Here is a 17,882-nt window from a genome sequence, read left to right as displayed (position 1 = left end):
TGCATATACTATACTGCAATCAAATATTATCAATCCATTTGTATTTATGTAGCATTATCTATATATGCATATGTTTTGCAAGTGTAAACATGTGATGTTAAACATGTTAAACATGTTCAAAACAAACCTTACCATCATGCATATACAGAGCATGATGATTATACTGTGGACAAAAGATGACAGAAACCGTCATTTAAATTGTGATTATTGCTGATGCATTGATATTATGCATCCACCATAATCTACCGTTGCATTCAACAATTAAGGGTACATACACAATAGGACGTAAAACATATCACTTGATCAATATCATTGATCTTTAATATCCGATGTTAACGTTGTCATTTATGTTTTTTGCAAGTTGATAAACTTGCAGCAGCTTGCAATAAACAATAAAACATTCAAATAGTTCAAGCCACTAATATTATTATTGGTCACTCTAGTTAAAATTATATTTACATGACAATACATTGGAAGATTTGCCAAGGGAATGTATTTCTGTGTGCTGTATGTAATAATCCATATTTGATACTAACCATAAATTATACAAATTACTTACCACAAAAAATATTTTTACAAAACTACCTCATTTAACATATGCTTGCTGAATTTTGTCTCCCTCTTGTGGACAATAGAAACTATAGCAGAAATAATGTAAATCATTTATCTATTTACAGTTCCTTCAAATGTAAGTAAAAGTACCTTGTTTGTTATCTGTTAAAGCCTGTTTTATTTTGTAGACGTCATTCGTTAACAACAAAATTATATACATGATCATGTTTGCATTGACGTGTTTATTAGACTTTATGCACGGCATCCAATCGTGTTTAATACAATTTGCAGACACATTGCGGAAAGAATAGCCATTTTATTCATGTTAAAAGACAAATAACATTTTGATCAGGCATTATGGTTGACCTCCTATTGTGTACCTTCACCAGTACAGCTGGGCACCCCTCTCTGACATAATGCTACAAGATTAGCAAAATAGGTCCGTTCGTCGCCATGGCTATTTAGACTACTTTCCCGCTGTGTGGCACTTCTTTACACGGACAACAACTGGAGCTTAATACGCTATCTGGTGGGAGGATGTTATCATAATTTGCCGTTCCTAAAAAAGCAGAAAACTTCGCTCAGTTGCCACCTGAGCCATTCAGCTCGATAGCTTTTTAGCTAGCTAGCCCTGATCGACGGCATAATAGACTGCCTGGCGTTTATATTGTCATGAACGCGGTGTCGTCGTTTTGACAAGTTCACATTTGAGCTTCCAATGACAGTAGAATAAGTGGCTTTTACGTGAAATGAACGATCAATCGTTTGTTTTTTAACAGATGCTGTTATAGTGAAAAGCCACCTGAATCGGGTGCTACATCATGGCAACATGCAAACAATCTACTTAGCAAGCTAGCGTCTTGCTCTAACTAAAAATACACCCCTTGTCCTCTGTCCCGCATGCTGAAGCGGTGGGCTTGTCCCCTTAATTTCCCACGTCTCCGGCTTTTATGGTGACCTTGCTCGGCGTTTGGCACTCTACATGGTCACTACGGTGGAATCAAGGCGTCAGGAAGAGCGTGTCAGACCCCGAGGTGGTGAGCCGGGTTGGGCTGACTTTACGCCGCATCGCAGCTGCCGGGTGGTTCTGTTGTCCCCATGGCCTTGTGCCTCCATTAGTAGTCATATAACGAGCCCCGGTCCAGCCCCCGGGATATTGGAGTGAGACCCATCAAAGGTCAAGGATAAACGCTTTTGTTTCCACTGTCAACTGCGTGAGATCTGCGGGACATCTTTGTTAAAGTGGATCACAATGACAGAGGATAACAGTGCAGATAACTTCATCAAGGTAAGTTCTGTTTCCATGTGTATTCTTCGTGTCATGCCGCACGTCTGTTTAATGCCACATTTTTCATGTCTCATGAGCTCCATTGCAAAAGTTGTATCTAAACTGCTACCGTTGCAGATATGAAAATGCTCACATTTGCACAGAGTACGTGGTATTCATTTAGTGTTGTGCAGTTGCCATTAACATGCATTAGTGTAAAGTTACCAGGTATGCTGTTGCTCTTGTCAACTTTGCAAAGATGAATGTCCCCATTGTGGGACCAACAAAGGCTTATTCTATTACATTTTTGTCAGTGTAGTGCATGAGTACAGTAATTGGTGTGCTTTATCGTGGGTGGAGAACACTGCATCATATGGATGCATCTGATGTTTTGGTAATCTTATTTGGCTACAAGAGAGGGTGATAATACTCTGTGACACCCACATTTAGTGCCTTTTATAAAATAATGATGGAATTGTATGTACAGTACATCAAGGCACATCATGTTGGGTATGAGTTTGTGCATTCTCTTAGGTGAGAGAGAATGAGTGGCTTATATTAGTTCAGTCAAGGCAACAACAATCCTCCTTGTTCATGTTTTGTTACACCCCGGCTTTGGAATTCCTTCCCTTACTCGCTACCTTCCATGTGTCACTGGCCTGGCATCTTAAGTTAGCAGCAAAATGTCATCTCAAGTGCCCCGAGCCACTTGCTTTCACAACTGGGTCAGAATGTGCTTAATGATGGGATGACTGCCCCTGAGAACTGGAACACACACAGTGTGTCCACTTGAGCCATCATCATGGACAATGTAGTTTGCAAAAGAAAGGAGTTGACACAGCCCACGGCTATCTTGCTCTACAACCATCAGTGTTTGGACAAATTGTGGTCAAATCTAGCGCATATCTAACTAACAAGTATCAAACAATATGTGGCTGATGCCTATATCCTTAATGCAGGAGACATCCATTCTAGATGAATACAGCATCAACTGGACCCAGAAGCTGGGAGCTGGCATCAGTGGACCTGTGAGGTGAGTGGGACCAAGATATCTACTCTCCTCTAAAACTAAGCTTGTAAGCAGTGTAACGTTACTGACGCGCCAAGAGCAGAATACTACGTAAATACCTGTTTTTCAATATTTTTGTACTAGTAATAGTTCATTGTCAGCCACGAAACAACGATCGGGAGACTGAATTGTTCCTCTACAGGAAAGCGCTTTTAGTCAGAGTCTTTCAGTCACAGCTGTATAGGAGTGGAACTCTGCCCCAGACAAGACAGAGCTCATACTTACTATTAAAAAAATAAAAAAAAAAGCGCGTAGGCCTCACAGCTAGGAGACCCAAGTTCGATTCTACCATCGGCCATCTCTGTGTAAAGTTGGCATGTTCTCCCCGTGCATGCGTGGGTTTTCTCTGGAGACACTGGTTTCCTCCCACATTCCAAAAACATGCTAGGTTAATTGGTGACTCCAAATTGTCCATAGGTATGAATGTGAGTGTGAATGATTGTTGGTCTATATGTGCCCTGTGATTGGCTGGCGACCAGTCCATGGTGTACCCCGCCTTTCTGAAGACAGCTGGGGTAGGCTTTAGCACTCCTTGCGAGAAAATGAATGAATAACACAGCATATTGGAATCACTAATACTACCATTAACAGTACATTATAAACTTATTCAACATCATCTATTGATGAGCTAGTGTTTTATTTGATGTCCTTTATTAAAGGTCTGCCTCCTCCGTAGTCCAACTTGGTAAAGTTTGCTATTGTACAGTCATGTACCTCTCGTATTAGTGAGAAGCCATCATTCCATCATACAGTGAGTGTTGGCCACAGGACACAAGACATCAGTCCACAAGGCAGTGGACTCATCAGTGTGACATATTGACAGACTCATGAACTCAATGAGTCAGACAGCGCAGTCTCTGTTTCATCACCTCTGAGTCACTCTTGTTTTTCGACTCTTTGTTTCTGAAATTGACTGTGATTCACGAGGCCTTGTGCCTAATAGGGCCGCTGCGCATTTGTAATTCATCTCTAATAGAACATTTGTTACTCAACATGCCCCCCCACCACCACCACCACAATCTGGACCTGTACACAGCTTTGTGATTCACTTTTCCCTTGCAGTTGGTGAACTTTGGCCAAAGCAGAATGTTCTCTTGCTGTAATACTGAAAGAGTAATGTAGTGTATTCTTGGAAGCCTTTCAAGGGTCAGTTTTTGTTGTTAGTTCTCTCTGTCTTAGATAAGCAGGAGTGGACATTTTTGGAACTTTCATGACAGAAACGTATTACTTTTGGCTGCTGTTCTTCATGGGAGATCCTCAAACGACAGTTAATAAACACATAATAAAGATAAGTCCAAATAGTCAGTTGACGAATGCAAGTCCAGTGAGAATGAATCAAGGTTGGTTTTTTTTGTTTGTTTTTTGCAGCCCTAATGCTCAGCTTCAGCGTTCTCCACGCTGGAGAATTCACTGTTCTTATCTATCTACTTCCGCAATGCCTCATATGAGACGAACATAACTTGACAGCATTGACTTTGCTTTCAACACTTTCAACTCCTTTGTATTTGGTCCTCAAGGGTTTGTGTGAAGAAATCATCACAGGAACGCTTGGCCCTGAAGATCCTCATTGATCGCCCAAAAGCCAGAAATGAGGTTGGACAAAGCACCAGTGTCTATTTTATAGTGTCTGTTCTGTTTGCCCTTCAGTCGCACTCTTTTTTTCTGCTTTGTATGGATGTAACATTGCTGAACGCGACATGTAGGCACCCTTCTTTTGCTTTCAAACAAATCTCTCATTACCAGAGGTATCTTAAAATTGGCTCCATAACTCCAGCTGCTTGCTAAATTGTTCAACCTGGTTGCTCATGCTCATGTTTCTGGGCAAATACACAGTAGAGTTCTTTCTATCAAGTGTATACTTATAGGTCATCACATGGTTTGTCTGGTATCAGGCCAGGTATCATGCCCCCAAGTGTCAGGTCTCGGGCTGATACTGGCGCGTGGGGGCATGATACTGGGCCTGATACCAGACAAACCATGTGATGATCTTATTATCCCATACTATTTAATCATGAGCTTATTATCACGTACTATTTAATCAAAAGACCATTTTGTTTCCAGAAAATTTTCAGTTTATTACATGTATTATATCTAAACAGTGTAAACTGTGTGTTCACGCTCGTGCGCTGTTCTCTGATTGGTTGTTTCACGGGAACGATATCAGAGCAGCGCGCTCTGAGTGGACAGCTCAGTATCACTGTATCAATGTATCACTGCCCTGGGCTTTGACACTTTTTCGGCCTTTTCCCGTATCATTCATGGGCGGTTTCTAGGGTACAGGGCCAATTAATACTGTAGTATGTGATAATTGTATTTAACAGTCTAGCAGTGTTGCAGTTCTATTGTGTGAGTTCATTGTCTCTGCTTGTAGGTGCGCCTCCATATGATGTGTGCCAACCACCCAAACATAGTGCAAATCTTGGAGGTGTACGCCAACAGTGTCCAGTTCCCACACGAGTCCAGCCCGAGGTGAATTTGTCCGTCTATGTTCATTCCATCGCCACAACTTGTATGTACCGCATATTCAGGCTGTTTTTTCCCCCTGGTTCTTCCCCAAGAGCCAGGCTTCTGATTGTGATGGAAATGATGGAGGGCGGCGAACTGTTCCATAGAATCAGTCAGCACAGACACTTCACTGAGAAGATGGCCAGCCAGGTCACAAAGCAGGTAGGTGATGGATGTGTATGCACACAGAATGCTCTGTTTCCTCATTAATCCTCACCAGTGTTGTTTGCTCGCATGTTTCAGGGTGTTAAACCCTTTTTGGCGCTTGTGTTACAGCCATTCTGGCAGTCTCTGTGTCTCATTAGCAGCTCCCTGCTTGGATTCGGCAGCTGATGCCGCACTCTATCAGCAGAACACATGTTGTTTGGACACACACGTGAATAACAGCATCACTCCTCCTACAGATCAGTCAAGCCTTGGAACACTGTCACTCCCTAAATATTGCACATCGGGACCTGAAGCCAGAGAACCTGCTCTTCAAGGATAACTCTTTGGTAATTCCAGAAATGTGCTCACATCATATGTTCCACGCTCGAATGACATCTTCTTGCCAATTGCCTTGCCTCAGGATGCTCCTGTGAAGCTGTGCGACTTCGGTTTCGCCAAAATTGATCAAGGGGACCTGATGACCCCGCAGTTCACTCCCTACTACGTAGCACCTCAGGTAGAAAACACACTGAAAATGAATCAAACTGACTGCACATCAAACCCACTGTTGCCACACAGGTACTTGAGGCTCAAAGAAGACACCAGAAAGAAAAGTCTGGAATCATACCTACCTCACCCACTCCTTACACCTACAACAAGGTGAGACTCAGACCTTTTGTCAGCTTTACTTCACCCACAAGTCCTTTGGAATTTTTTTTTTTTTTTTTTGCAGAGCTGTGACTTGTGGTCGCTGGGCGTCATCATCTACGTGATGCTATGCGGCTATCCTCCGTTCTACTCCAAGCATCACAGTCGCACCATTCCGAAGGACATGCGGAAGAAGATCATGATGGGCAGCTTTGACTTCCCCGAGGACGAGTGGAGTCAGATCTCAGAGATGGCAAAGGACATTGTGCGCAAGTAGGTTGGCATATCTTCTTTGTCTTTTGCCACTGTACAAATGCGTCCGTTCCAGGGACCGAGCAATGCTGCATGAATTGGAGCCGATTCTCGCAAGATTTGTCTTTACAAATACAATATCAGCTTCCTGTACTTCCCTACTATAGCTTCTTGTGTCTCTTTTCTTCATTTGCACCCCCCAGGCTGCTAAAGGTGAAGCCAGAGGAGAGGCTGACCATCGAGGGCGTCTTGTCTCATCCATGGCTCAACTGCACTGAAGCCCTTGATAACGTGCTGCCCTCTGCACAGATGATGATGGACAAGGTAGGCGGGGATATTATTTGCCATGACTGTAAATATTGACAGTTACAAGGCGACAGTAAAAGCAATTTCTCATCCCTCTCAGGCGGTCGTCGCAGGAATCCAGCAGGCCCATGCAGAGCAGTTGGCCAACATGAGGATTCAGGACTTGAACGTCAGCCTGAAGCCTCTCAACTCTGTCAACAACCCAATCCTCAGGAAGCGGAAACTGCTCGGGTGGGTTTATTTTTTTTTATTTTATTTTTTTATCCTTAGAACGTTGAAATTTGGTGGCGTGAGTGCCAACCCTGTTTTGTCGTCATTGTTCCAGCTCTAAGCCCAGTGACGGTTTCTTCATTCACGACCCAGAAAACGGAGGCGAGGACTCCAACGTAGCGCTGGAAAAACTACGAGATGTCATTGCACAGTGCATCCTTCCACAGGCGGGTCAGTAAAAACACAGAAAGGGAGCAAATACCTGATACTTTTTGCATGCGTACTAAGAAGCTGCTCTGCTGCGTGTCTCTTTAGGTGAAAACGAGGACGAGAAGCTGAACGTGGTGATGTATGAAGCCTGGAGGTTCAACAGGGACTGTAAACTGCTACGAGACGGCCTGCAGGGTCTCAGCTGGGATGGTTAGTGCTCAGCACGTCTTGTGATGTCTCCTAGATTTGCATTTTTGCTTGTTACTGGGCCTTAGCTGTGGATGTTGCAGTAATATACTGATACAGTTTTCACTTTGCTGCCCTCAGGCTCCAGCATAAAAATCAGTAGTAGTAATAGTAGTAGTACTAAATGTACATACTTAATAATTATTTGAAGTAGATGAAGAAGTGGAAAAGAAAAAGGTAGCAGTCATTGGCCACAGGTCATTCATTAACAAGTATGTTGCACAACGCAACAGAACCAATGTTCTAATAGCCAGCCAACATCAATACCACTGGTGGGTTCATTCTGATCAACTGTTCAGCAAATGTTACAGGCAGTTTCACAGTTCAGTTTATTTGTGTTGGTTCACTCAGGGGCTTGTTTTTATTTTATTTTTTTTTGTATTGCAGGTCGAGCCTTCTCCGACAAAGTGGACCGTTTGAAATTGGCCGAAATCGTGAAACAGGCCATCGAAGAGAGGACAAACCTGGAGGAGTCTCATTAGCAAACGACTTTCTATTGTTGTTTTATATTAACTTTTTATCCCCAGTCGAATAATTGCGCCCCACCGCCCCCGCCCCCGCACCACACACACCACATGGATTCACTTGCAAGGCCTACTGTACAGCTGTAGATACACATTTCCAAAAAAAAGAAAAGACTCATTGGTACTTGCATCAACAAAAACAACAACAGACTATATTTTCGTTTTCCAAAAAAGAGATTTTCTCTTAGGGAATTTTTATTCTTTTTATCACAAATATTTCATCCTTTTCTTCACCTTTCCGAAGAGTTTATATTTATTTGAAGCAAAAGTTGCTTTATTTATACAGTTTTATTTTTAGCCTGTGAGCAGGCTTTAAAGAGAAGCATTCTGCCTTTTATGCACTCTGTCATTTTCTTTTTCAACCTTTTGGTTGTGTGCAAAAATGCGTGCCCCCCCCATGTTATTTTAGTGTAAAGCCCTTTCTCTTCAAAGACGGATTTTACATCCATTAACACCGAGCCTCCCCTTCTTCCTCACAGCAAGTTGGCTTTGCTTTTTGACTACAATAGCCACTTGATCTTGAGCTTCCTTCTCTAAATGTCGTTGGAAGGCTTGATTTTTTTCTTTCCCTGCTACTGCTCCTTCCGTGGACGTGGTCTTTGATGCGTCAAAAGATTCATCAGTTTGTCAGCAGCCTTAAAAACTTTCAGAACTCTTTCATACATGAAGTGGATTTGTTTTTACTACGCCTTTAAAGACACGCAGGTTCTTCTGTCTCGACATGTCAGTAGAGACTATGCGATGGGGTAATATTGCCTCCACAGTTAGCCAGTGTGACATTTCCATGGCGATCGCCCAACTGCTCTTTGTCTTCTCATTCATGGCGTCATTATTTCTACCTGTCATTGAATATTTTCTTTACGTATGCAAATTGATGAAGTCTTACCTTTTTAGGGACAGTTCCTCGTACATTTCCATGTTGTTGTCTTTCAAAAGGTAAATGTTTATCATACAATTTCACATTTACTTTCATTTACATTCACTCTCATCCAAAATGAGTTGACTGTTAGACAATTATCGAGGCGCTTTTGTTTACATCCTTCCGTAAAGAAAAGGCCATCTGTTCTGACATAATTAAGAGAAATAATTAGGGGTGCCATCGACAAATGTAACCCACTTGATGCCTCACAGTCGCCCCTTTAAATCTCCATGACAACCATGCTGACGTTAAAAAAGGCCTTATTGCACACATAAGAAACGTGCCTTGGTAACCTTTGCTCATTACAAGACTTGGGCTTATTGTTAAAAAAAAACAAAACTAAAAGCATTCCATTTTATTCAGTCATCTCTACTATACATCCCACAACGCTCCTCCCTGCATGGCCCTGGGGTCAGATTTCACAGATAGTAACTTCCACTTGTCTTAAAAGATTGTAAACTAAGTTTGCGCTCAAGTTCACAAGGAGGTGGTGGTGTTTGGTACAACAAAATGCTTCCTCGACCAAATAAATAGTCATCTGTCCTTCATGGTTTGTTTTTCTCTGCTGATGTAGCATGAATACACATCTCTTTCTGCCTTCTCTGGAATGTCATCAACATGCTGACTTTGTAATAAAAACACTTTTCAAGAACCTGTCTTTGTTTTTCTTATGACTTTATTTTTTAGTACATTATTATAATAATTATAGAATATTTATTGTACATGACTTTCATTCTCCGGTATTTTCCATGAATTATTTTGCTTCTTGAATATTTTAACTTTATTACTTCGTTACACTCACAATTATACTTTTTTGTTTCAGTGTTGGCACCAATACTAGCCAACTAGTTTGGAGTAACTGACTGGAATAAAATACACTGTACAATCCTCCATTTTGCATTCTTTTGCACACTGTCTCAAATAAAAAAGCAAATACTGTCTTATGTTAAAACTCTTTAATTCCAGATAGAAGCAGGTAGAAAGAACGAGTCAAGTTATGGAAAGAAAATACACATCACACCTGCAAACAAACAGTTTCACATATATAAAGGCACTTTTTTTCCTAAACATTTGTCATAAAGCAGCAAGATGTTTCTCCCAAGTAGCCATCAAAGTATTTTACATGATTTTTTTAAAGGCAGAAAGTGATGGAAGATGGTCAGTGGAAATGTTTCATGACTAGATTTTATTTAATAAAGATACACATAAATCAAAGAAAGGATGCAGCAAATGTTACCTGCATGACTCACTAGCAGCACCAACTAGGTGGAATGTGACTTTTGGTCCCAGAGGGACAGTTTTCTTTAATGTTTGCACTGCTGTGATGCAGCAGGAAGGGAATTAAGACAAAAGATTCAAATAGAGTTTCTGTAACAAACCACGAGGGCAGCAAAGTCCATGTGAAGTATGTGTTAAAACCCCTCTGGACTCCTCAGTCCGAGTCCTCGTCATCCAAATACTCCTCAGCGTGGCTTTGCGTGCGGGTGTGACCTGAGGGAAAAGCAAAGATGCTCAGGGTTGTTCAAACAGGCCGTCTGTCTCAAACATCAAGGCTGCCCTCTAGTGACAGCTGGACTTACTGCTTGCCAGCTTCTTTTTGAGAAGTGTGGCACAGAGATCATTGGTGGCCATCTCAACAGCCAGCTTGTTCTCGTTGTTCCTGATGTCTGTCTGCGCATCTGAAATCAAAACACGCTTATTTTCTCATCTCTCCTGTTTAAATTAGACCCTATTTGCCCACCAATAATGGAGATGTAGTGTCTAAAAATTTATTTCTGATGTATCTAAAAGGAGGAGATTTAACATCCTGAACATCATCCTGGCATCATGAAATGAATACATGATTATATGCGCCTTTCCATACAGGGTTAATTCATGCAGTGAAGAAAAGGTGCAAAAGAATTGGGGGTTTTCAAAAACTAATTACAAAATAGTAAATACTTATTGACTGCCGTATTTGAAAAGGAATGTAACATGAATTACATCAATCTCCCAGCAGAGTGGTAGTGGACGGGATCAATAATGTTTTGTACACCGCAAAAATAAAATCCCTACATTGTTGAAGAATTAGCAAAACTAGACGTGGATACTCACTCTTGTTCAGCAACATCTCCACAATGTCGGAATAACCCTTCCATGCGGCAGCGTGCAGAGGCGTGTCCCCAAGCTTATTCTATGACAAAAAAAACAAAACAAAACATGCAATGCTCTCCATAGTCAGATTTTTTTTTCTTGGCTTTAATTGTGACTCGTGTCATTACTGTTCTCACCTGTTGGTTGAGCTCGATGTTGGGCTGGTTGAGTAGCAGCTCCACGACATCTGTTCCAGAAAGACAACGGTTATTACAGTGAAATGTTGTTTTTCCCTGAAGTCGTATTTCTCCTCTCTTGTAGAAAAGTGTTGTAACATTTTTGGGTAATAAGTAATTGTTAGTGGGCTGCACGGCGTACAAGTGGTTAGAGCGCAGGCCGCTCAGCTAAGAGACCTGAGTTCAATTCCGCCCTCGGCCATCTCTGTGTGGAGTTTGCATGTTCCCACATTCCAAAAACACGCTAGGTTAATTGGCGACTCCAAATTGTCCATAGGTATGAATGTGAGTGTGAATGGTTGTTTGTCTATATGTGCCCTGTGATTGGCTGGCGACCAGTCCAGGGTGTACCCCGCCTCTTGCCCGAAGACAGCTGGGATAGGCTCCAGAACCCCCAGCGACCCTCGTGAGAATAAGTGCTTGAAAATTAATGAATGAAGTTATTGTTAGCTTTATGCATTATTTTAGCTGTTTGAAGTTGCACAGGTTTGGTCCCAGTATTGACACCTGGGGTGCTCCACATGTAACATTTGAACTTGCAGATGTATATTCCCCCAGCTTTACATATTGCTTCCTGTTGGCAAGGGAGCTTTTAATGATTACCTTTATGTCCTCCATGACATCCCCAGTAGAGGGCAGTATTTCCCGCCTTGTCCAAGCCGTTGATTCCCACCTTGTTCTCCACACATTCCCTCAGCCAGCTAAGATTCCCTGATGGAACGAATACACACACATACATATGTGAGTGGTTGCTAACAGCTTACACACAAACAGAATTGAAGAGAGAAGTGGTCACACCTCGTTTGGCAGCTTCGTGCATGGGATGGTGGATACACTCTGCCTGTTCCGTCACTAAAAACAAGCCAGACAAGTGTTTTATTTAGAGATGCACTGATGAGAACGACCATGATTTGTCCTTTTTACTGACCATAGTTGCGTGGAATAAGTCCTGTCCTGCCTCTACATGTTCCTTTCCACCAGTTACAATCACTCTGAGGACAACAGGAAAGCCTTTTTTTAATTTTACATCTCGCAGCAAGAAATGAAAAGGTTTACTTACTTACTGTGTCAGAGATGTAGAGGATGTCTCCTTCCTCAAAGTAAAGTTCGTCAGGCTGCAACACACACAACTAAATGTTTCAACCAGCTGCTTATGGAGAGCTGCTTCAGTTACACCATTAATCATTTTATTACATTAATTACATAAGTCACCTAAAAATTGCAAAAATAAATTAAGCACTGTACAGCCGCTGCATGGCGGTTTCAATTTTGTGTCTTTACGTTTTTTCAAAAATTTACAAATGACTAAATCATTCTGTGTTGTCGTTGAACACGGCCTACTATTCGTTTTAAAATGTGCATATTTATACAAATGTGATGTCATTTTTTCCCAATTTAAAAATTTTCAGGCATAAAAATGGCTATACAAACTAAAATACTGATAAAGGCATTCAAATTGTGACATGTAGTATTCTATATTGATCTCTCGGCGTCAGTAATGTTACTGTAATGTTCAGTGAATGTCTACTACATGGGGTAATGTATGTAGTACATGAGTGTAAAGGTGACTATGGGGTGCTATTTGATGTCTAGAGGGCTCTAATCATGTTTAAAAGCATATTGAGGTCATGAACAGGTTTTCTATGCTCTAACAACAAAAATATTCCATTTATAAAGAAGGAATCCTACTTTGTGGAAATTCACTTATCACGATCGGGTCTGGAACCAATTAACCTCGATAAACAAGGCATTACAGAACATTCTTTTCTGTTACACAAAAAAAACACGGCAAAGAAAAAGTTATTCATTCTCATCTAACCGAGGTCTCATTGTGTAACTATTCTCATTCATCCAGGTATGCTCATGGCATTCAATTGATCACAACTCGACTGGACAGGTGGGACAACTCTCGTCTGACTAGGTGGGAACAGCTTTCTTATATTCACTGGGTAGGAGATCTACAAATACAATTAATGATCGTGGTCTCTAATTAGTGCAGGGGCAAAAAAAACAATGGTAACTGTGGCTGTGGGCAACCTACTGATATATATAATTTTTAACCCCACAAAATGGCAGTAGCTGCATTCCAGGTATCATGCAGTACCAGCAGCTTTTATCTACCTCTGCGTGCACTTTAAAATGTTGGTCATGCTACTCAGCTTATCCGTGTGAAACTCATGCATGTTACACTTGCCGTAACATTGTTTACAATTAATTGATCAGCAGTTTGCTACTGACAGGGATTACAACATTGGTTTTGTTGCTGCTGTGTTGTAATATAGTCATAAATAAATGACGATGGGTGCTAGTTTTTCCTTTCTACTTTGTCATGCAATGATTTTGGTTTAGGTCAATAAATGTCACAGATATAATTGGCGCTTTTAGAGTATATTTTATTTATGTACTTCTTTCACCACATACAGTGAAGAAAATAAGTATTTGAACACCCTGCTATTTTGCTATTTCTCCCACTTAGAAATCATGGAGGGGTCTGAAATTTTCATCGTAGGTGCATGTCCACTGTGAGAGAGATAAACTAAAAAGAAAAATCCAGAAATCACAATGCATGATTTTTTAACAATTTATTTGTGTGATACAGCTGCAAATAAGTATTTGAACACCTGAGAAAATGAATGTTAATATTTGGTACAGTAGCCTTTGTTTGCTATTACAGAGGTCAAACGTTTCCTGTAGTTTTTCACCAGGTTTGCACACACTGCAGGAGGGATCTTGGCCCACTCCTCCACACAGATCTTCTCTAGATCAGTCAGGTTTCTGGGCTGTCGCTGAGAAACACGGAGTTTGAGCTCCCTCCAAAGATTTTCGATTGGGTTCAGGTCTGGAGACTGGCTGGGCCATGCTAGAACCTTGATATGCTTCTTACGGAGCCACTCCTTGGTTTTCCTGGCTGTGTGCTTCGGGTCGTTGTCGTGTTGGAAGACCCAGCCACGACCCATCTTCAATGCTCTGACAGAGGGAAGGAGGTTGTTCCCCAAAATCTCACAATACACGGCCCCAGTCATCCTCTCTTTAATGCAGTGCACTCGTCCTGTCCCATGTGCAGAAAAACACCCCCAAAGCATGATGCTACCACCCCCATGCTTCACAGTAGGGATGGTGTTCTTCGGATTGTACTCTTCATTCTTCTTCCTCCAAACACGCTTATTGGAATTATGACCAAAAAGTTCTATTTTGGTCTCATCTGACCATAAAACTTTCTCCCATGACTCCTCTGTATCATCCAAATGGTCATATGCAAACTTAAGACGGGCCTTGACATGTGCTGGTTTAAGCAGGGGAACCTTTCGTGCCATGCATGATTTCACATCATGACGTCTTAGTGTATTACCTACAGTAACCTTGGAAACGGTGGTCCCAGCTCTTTTCAGGTCATTGACCAAGTCCTGTCGTGTAGTTCTGGGCTGATTCCTCACCTTTCTTAGAATCATTGAGACCCCACGAGGTGATATCTTGCATGGGGCTCCACTCCGATTGAGATTGACCGTCATGTTTAGCTTCTTCCATTTTCTAATGATAGCTCCAACAGTGGACCTTTTTTCACCAAGCTGCTTGGTAATTGCTCCGTAGCCCTTTCCAGCCTTGTGGAGGTGTACAATTTTGTCTCTGGTGTCTTTGGACAGCTCTTTGGTCTTCGCCATGTTACAAGTTAAAGTCTTACTGATTGTATGGGGTGGACAGGTGTCTTTATGCAGCTAACGACCTCAAACAGGTGCATCTGATTCAGGATGATACATGGAGTGCAGGTGGACTTCTAATGGGCAGACTAACAGGTCTTTCAGGGTCAGAATTCTAGATGATACACAGGTGTTCAAATACTTATTTGCAGCTGTATCACACAAATAAATTGTTAAAAAATCATGCATTGTGATTTCTGGATTTTTCTTTTTAGTTTATCTCTCTCACAGTGGACATGCACCTACGATGAAAATTTCAGACCCCTCCATGATTTCTAAGTGGGAGAAATAGCAAAATAGCAGGGTGTTCAAATACTTATTTTCTTCACTGTAGATATTTGGAGATGACTCTGGAGAATACTCTGATGTTAATAAACTACATTACAGAGCAAAACATGTCTCTTACCGTTCTGGGGTCAAAGGTGTACTCGGCTCTGAACACCTTGACTTGGCCTGAAAGACAATAAATAATTGACTACACAATGACAGACAGAAGAAATCCATACTTTTCAACGGGTCATTTTGTAATGGTAGACGTAGACTGTATGCAATGCGGCAGCACTTGTTTGAAAGCAGCGAGCATGCAAAGCTGTTTATACAGGCAGTGTCAGCAGGTCCTTGCATGAGTTGGCTGCAGCTCCTCGCCCTCGGGTGCTGGCTGCACGGCTGGAATCTGCACAATGTTGGTGCAGGCTACTTTCATAGATTATCTAATTATTATTAGAGTTGAAATAACTCTTAAATTTATTTGAATGTTTGAATGCTGGCTTGCTTGTTGCCTGTCTTGTGTGTGTGTGTGTGTGTGTGTTAGTCTAGACACTGCTGCAGTGTTCTAGGGGGTGGAGGGGAGTCTAGGCCATCACACAAGACTCAGCTCTGTGCACTTCACAGGCCCGGTCATGTTGCTCTGAATACACACAGTGTGCTGACATGTCCATGGACAAGGGAAGAAATGCTGCAATATCCAATAGATGCAATACAAAGATTCTGCCTTTACAATGATAATAATGCCTCAGTTTTGATTGACAGCTGCAAGAAAGTGAATAAAATCTGTTCTACGCAAATACCACAAAATAAACTACTAAAAAGGCTTGAGGGTAAATTCCTCAGCTAAACAACTAGACACACACACACACACACAGTCCTCTTTTACAGTTTCTCTACACATAGATCATTAAAAGTCCATCTGTTGGAACATGTCCCCTGTAACACACACTACCCGTTAAAACCATTACAAATGGCAGTTTTTTAATATACAAGCAAGTCTTGAAAATGCACACACGAGGCAATTCCACATGCAGATGACTTCATATGAACATTTTCCATCAGTGTCCATCCAAAATCTGTGACTCTGTAAACCTTATGATTCAATCTGAACAAGATGCACAGAGCTGTGCTTGGAAAAACTGAACCATCTCTCTTTAGAACTATGCATCACAGATGAGGCAATGGCTATATTTATGAAATATATTTGAGGTACTTCTGCTTCATGCTATTTTCCCTGCAGTTTTAACTTTTTAACACTGTTGTGGACTGGCATTCTACTACATATATTGAAACAAAGTCACTTTTTAATGACAATTCAAGTGCTGCGCGCTCATTTTTAAAATTTCAACCATCCATTTTCTATACTGCTTGTCTCCATTGGGATTGTGGGTGTGATGGCGCCTATCCCAGGTTATAGACCAGAGAAGGGTTACACCTTGGACTGGTAAGCGATTACATGGAACATAATAGGTCAATAACCATTCACACCTATGGACAACATTAGTCTAAAATGTGTATTGGGGGGGGGGGGGGGGGGGGGGCAGGGTACTCCAAGAAAACCCATGAACATGCACACTCCACATAATGATTTGAACATACTGGGTGCATGTCATTCTCATTACTGACTCACTGTAAACCGATTCCTTCAAAAAGTTCATTCATTCATTTTCTACAAGCCCATTCCAGCTGTCTGCGGGCGAGGGGCGGGGTACATAATTATTAATAATCAAATTACATAATTGACCAAAAACGGTCAAAAATTGCTGAGGTGTGTTTGTCAGGACAAATTGTCAATTCACAAACAAAGCAAATACAATCTTATTAGGGTTGTCAGCCATGTTTTTGTTGTAACGTTGTGTGTTATATTTTTAACAATTCCCCATGTTGCTTTAATGCAAACCTAACATTCTGTTATGCCAATGCGCCTGCGTCAAAACGTTAACCTGGAAAGCCTATCAGCGTACAAAACTATAAAACGTATATTCTGCTAGTTGGTCAAGAGATACATATCAGTAAGCAACCCAGTACGCTAAATCATCATTGTTTTAATATGTACTATCAATGTAAAATAAAGGGCAGGTCAAAATTCAAATATGATACGGGCTTCTCGGATTTGTTGTCACCTTTCGACCTCTGACCTCAAACGCAAGCAAAATAGGGAAATCAGGGAGGCCCGCAGACTGTTCATAACCGCTATATCATCATGGCCATTTTCCACGTTTCTCATAAAATCTATTTAATCCTGGTGTTGCCAATGTCTCCAAACATATTTTAAATTTCCTTTAAAATCAAATAAACACATACAATCGCTATGCAGCATTCCCTCTTCAAGATCGTCCGCCCACAAACCTCAAAGCGATAACTAGCTTGTTGCTAGCAAGGTGTTCTTACCTTGCCTACATTCGGCGACATCTAAACAACAAAGCCCATATAAAGTTGAGCTTACCTGGTTTGGCCGGCTTGGGAGGAGGCTTGGACATTTGCGAGTATAAAAGTGGAATGGAATTAGACGCACTTGAAGCACAAGTAAAGAAAAAAAAGTTCACTGGGCTTGACAGCGGTTAGGTTTTCATCCCCTCCAATGAGGAAGTAGGAACTCCTGCCGCGAGCAACACGGAAGTGTTGCTCTGCGCATGAGCAAGAACCACAGCAAATTAATAATGCAAACGTCATTACTTTCTATTAAGCGCACTTGCAATCCAAAAAACAGATTTAAAAGATCTTACTTTAAAAGATAATAATTTACAGCGCTGTTG

General features: G+C 41.4%; 2 protein-coding genes across 2 annotated transcripts; one reads left to right on the top strand and one right to left on the bottom strand.

Annotated features, from left to right (window-relative positions):
- The first annotated feature begins 928 nt into the window (after positions 1–928).
- On the top strand, positions 929–9,194 carry mapkapk5 (MAPK activated protein kinase 5). The gene is made up of 14 exons (XM_058072069.2): positions 929–1,840; positions 2,779–2,852; positions 4,406–4,481; positions 5,260–5,357; positions 5,447–5,555; positions 5,798–5,887; positions 5,962–6,057; positions 6,120–6,200; positions 6,274–6,461; positions 6,644–6,764; positions 6,847–6,977; positions 7,072–7,187; positions 7,272–7,376; positions 7,800–9,194. The coding sequence occupies exons 1-14, from the start codon at positions 1,805–1,807 to the stop codon at positions 7,892–7,894; spliced, it is 1,416 nt and encodes a 471-aa protein (XP_057928052.1). The 5' UTR covers positions 929–1,804; the 3' UTR covers positions 7,895–9,194.
- Positions 9,195–9,794: 600 nt separating this feature from the next.
- Positions 9,795–17,730, bottom strand: ostf1 (osteoclast stimulating factor 1). The gene is made up of 10 exons (XM_058072070.2): positions 17,573–17,730; positions 15,266–15,312; positions 12,229–12,279; positions 12,093–12,156; positions 11,963–12,016; positions 11,768–11,875; positions 11,126–11,175; positions 10,950–11,028; positions 10,436–10,534; positions 9,795–10,346 (listed from the first exon to the last, which is right to left on the bottom strand). The coding sequence occupies exons 1-10, from the start codon at positions 17,604–17,606 to the stop codon at positions 10,288–10,290; spliced, it is 645 nt and encodes a 214-aa protein (XP_057928053.1). The 5' UTR covers positions 17,607–17,730; the 3' UTR covers positions 9,795–10,287.
- Positions 17,731–17,882: the final 152 nt, after the last annotated feature.

The sequence above is a fragment of the Doryrhamphus excisus genome, linkage group LG3 (assembly GCF_037039965.1).
Source record: "Doryrhamphus excisus strain RoL-2023G ecotype Guam linkage group LG3, RoL_Dexc_Guam_v1.1, whole genome shotgun sequence".
Lineage (NCBI taxonomy): Eukaryota > Metazoa > Chordata > Actinopteri > Syngnathiformes > Syngnathidae > Doryrhamphus > Doryrhamphus excisus.
This window is presented reverse-complemented; position numbering and strand designations above follow the sequence as displayed.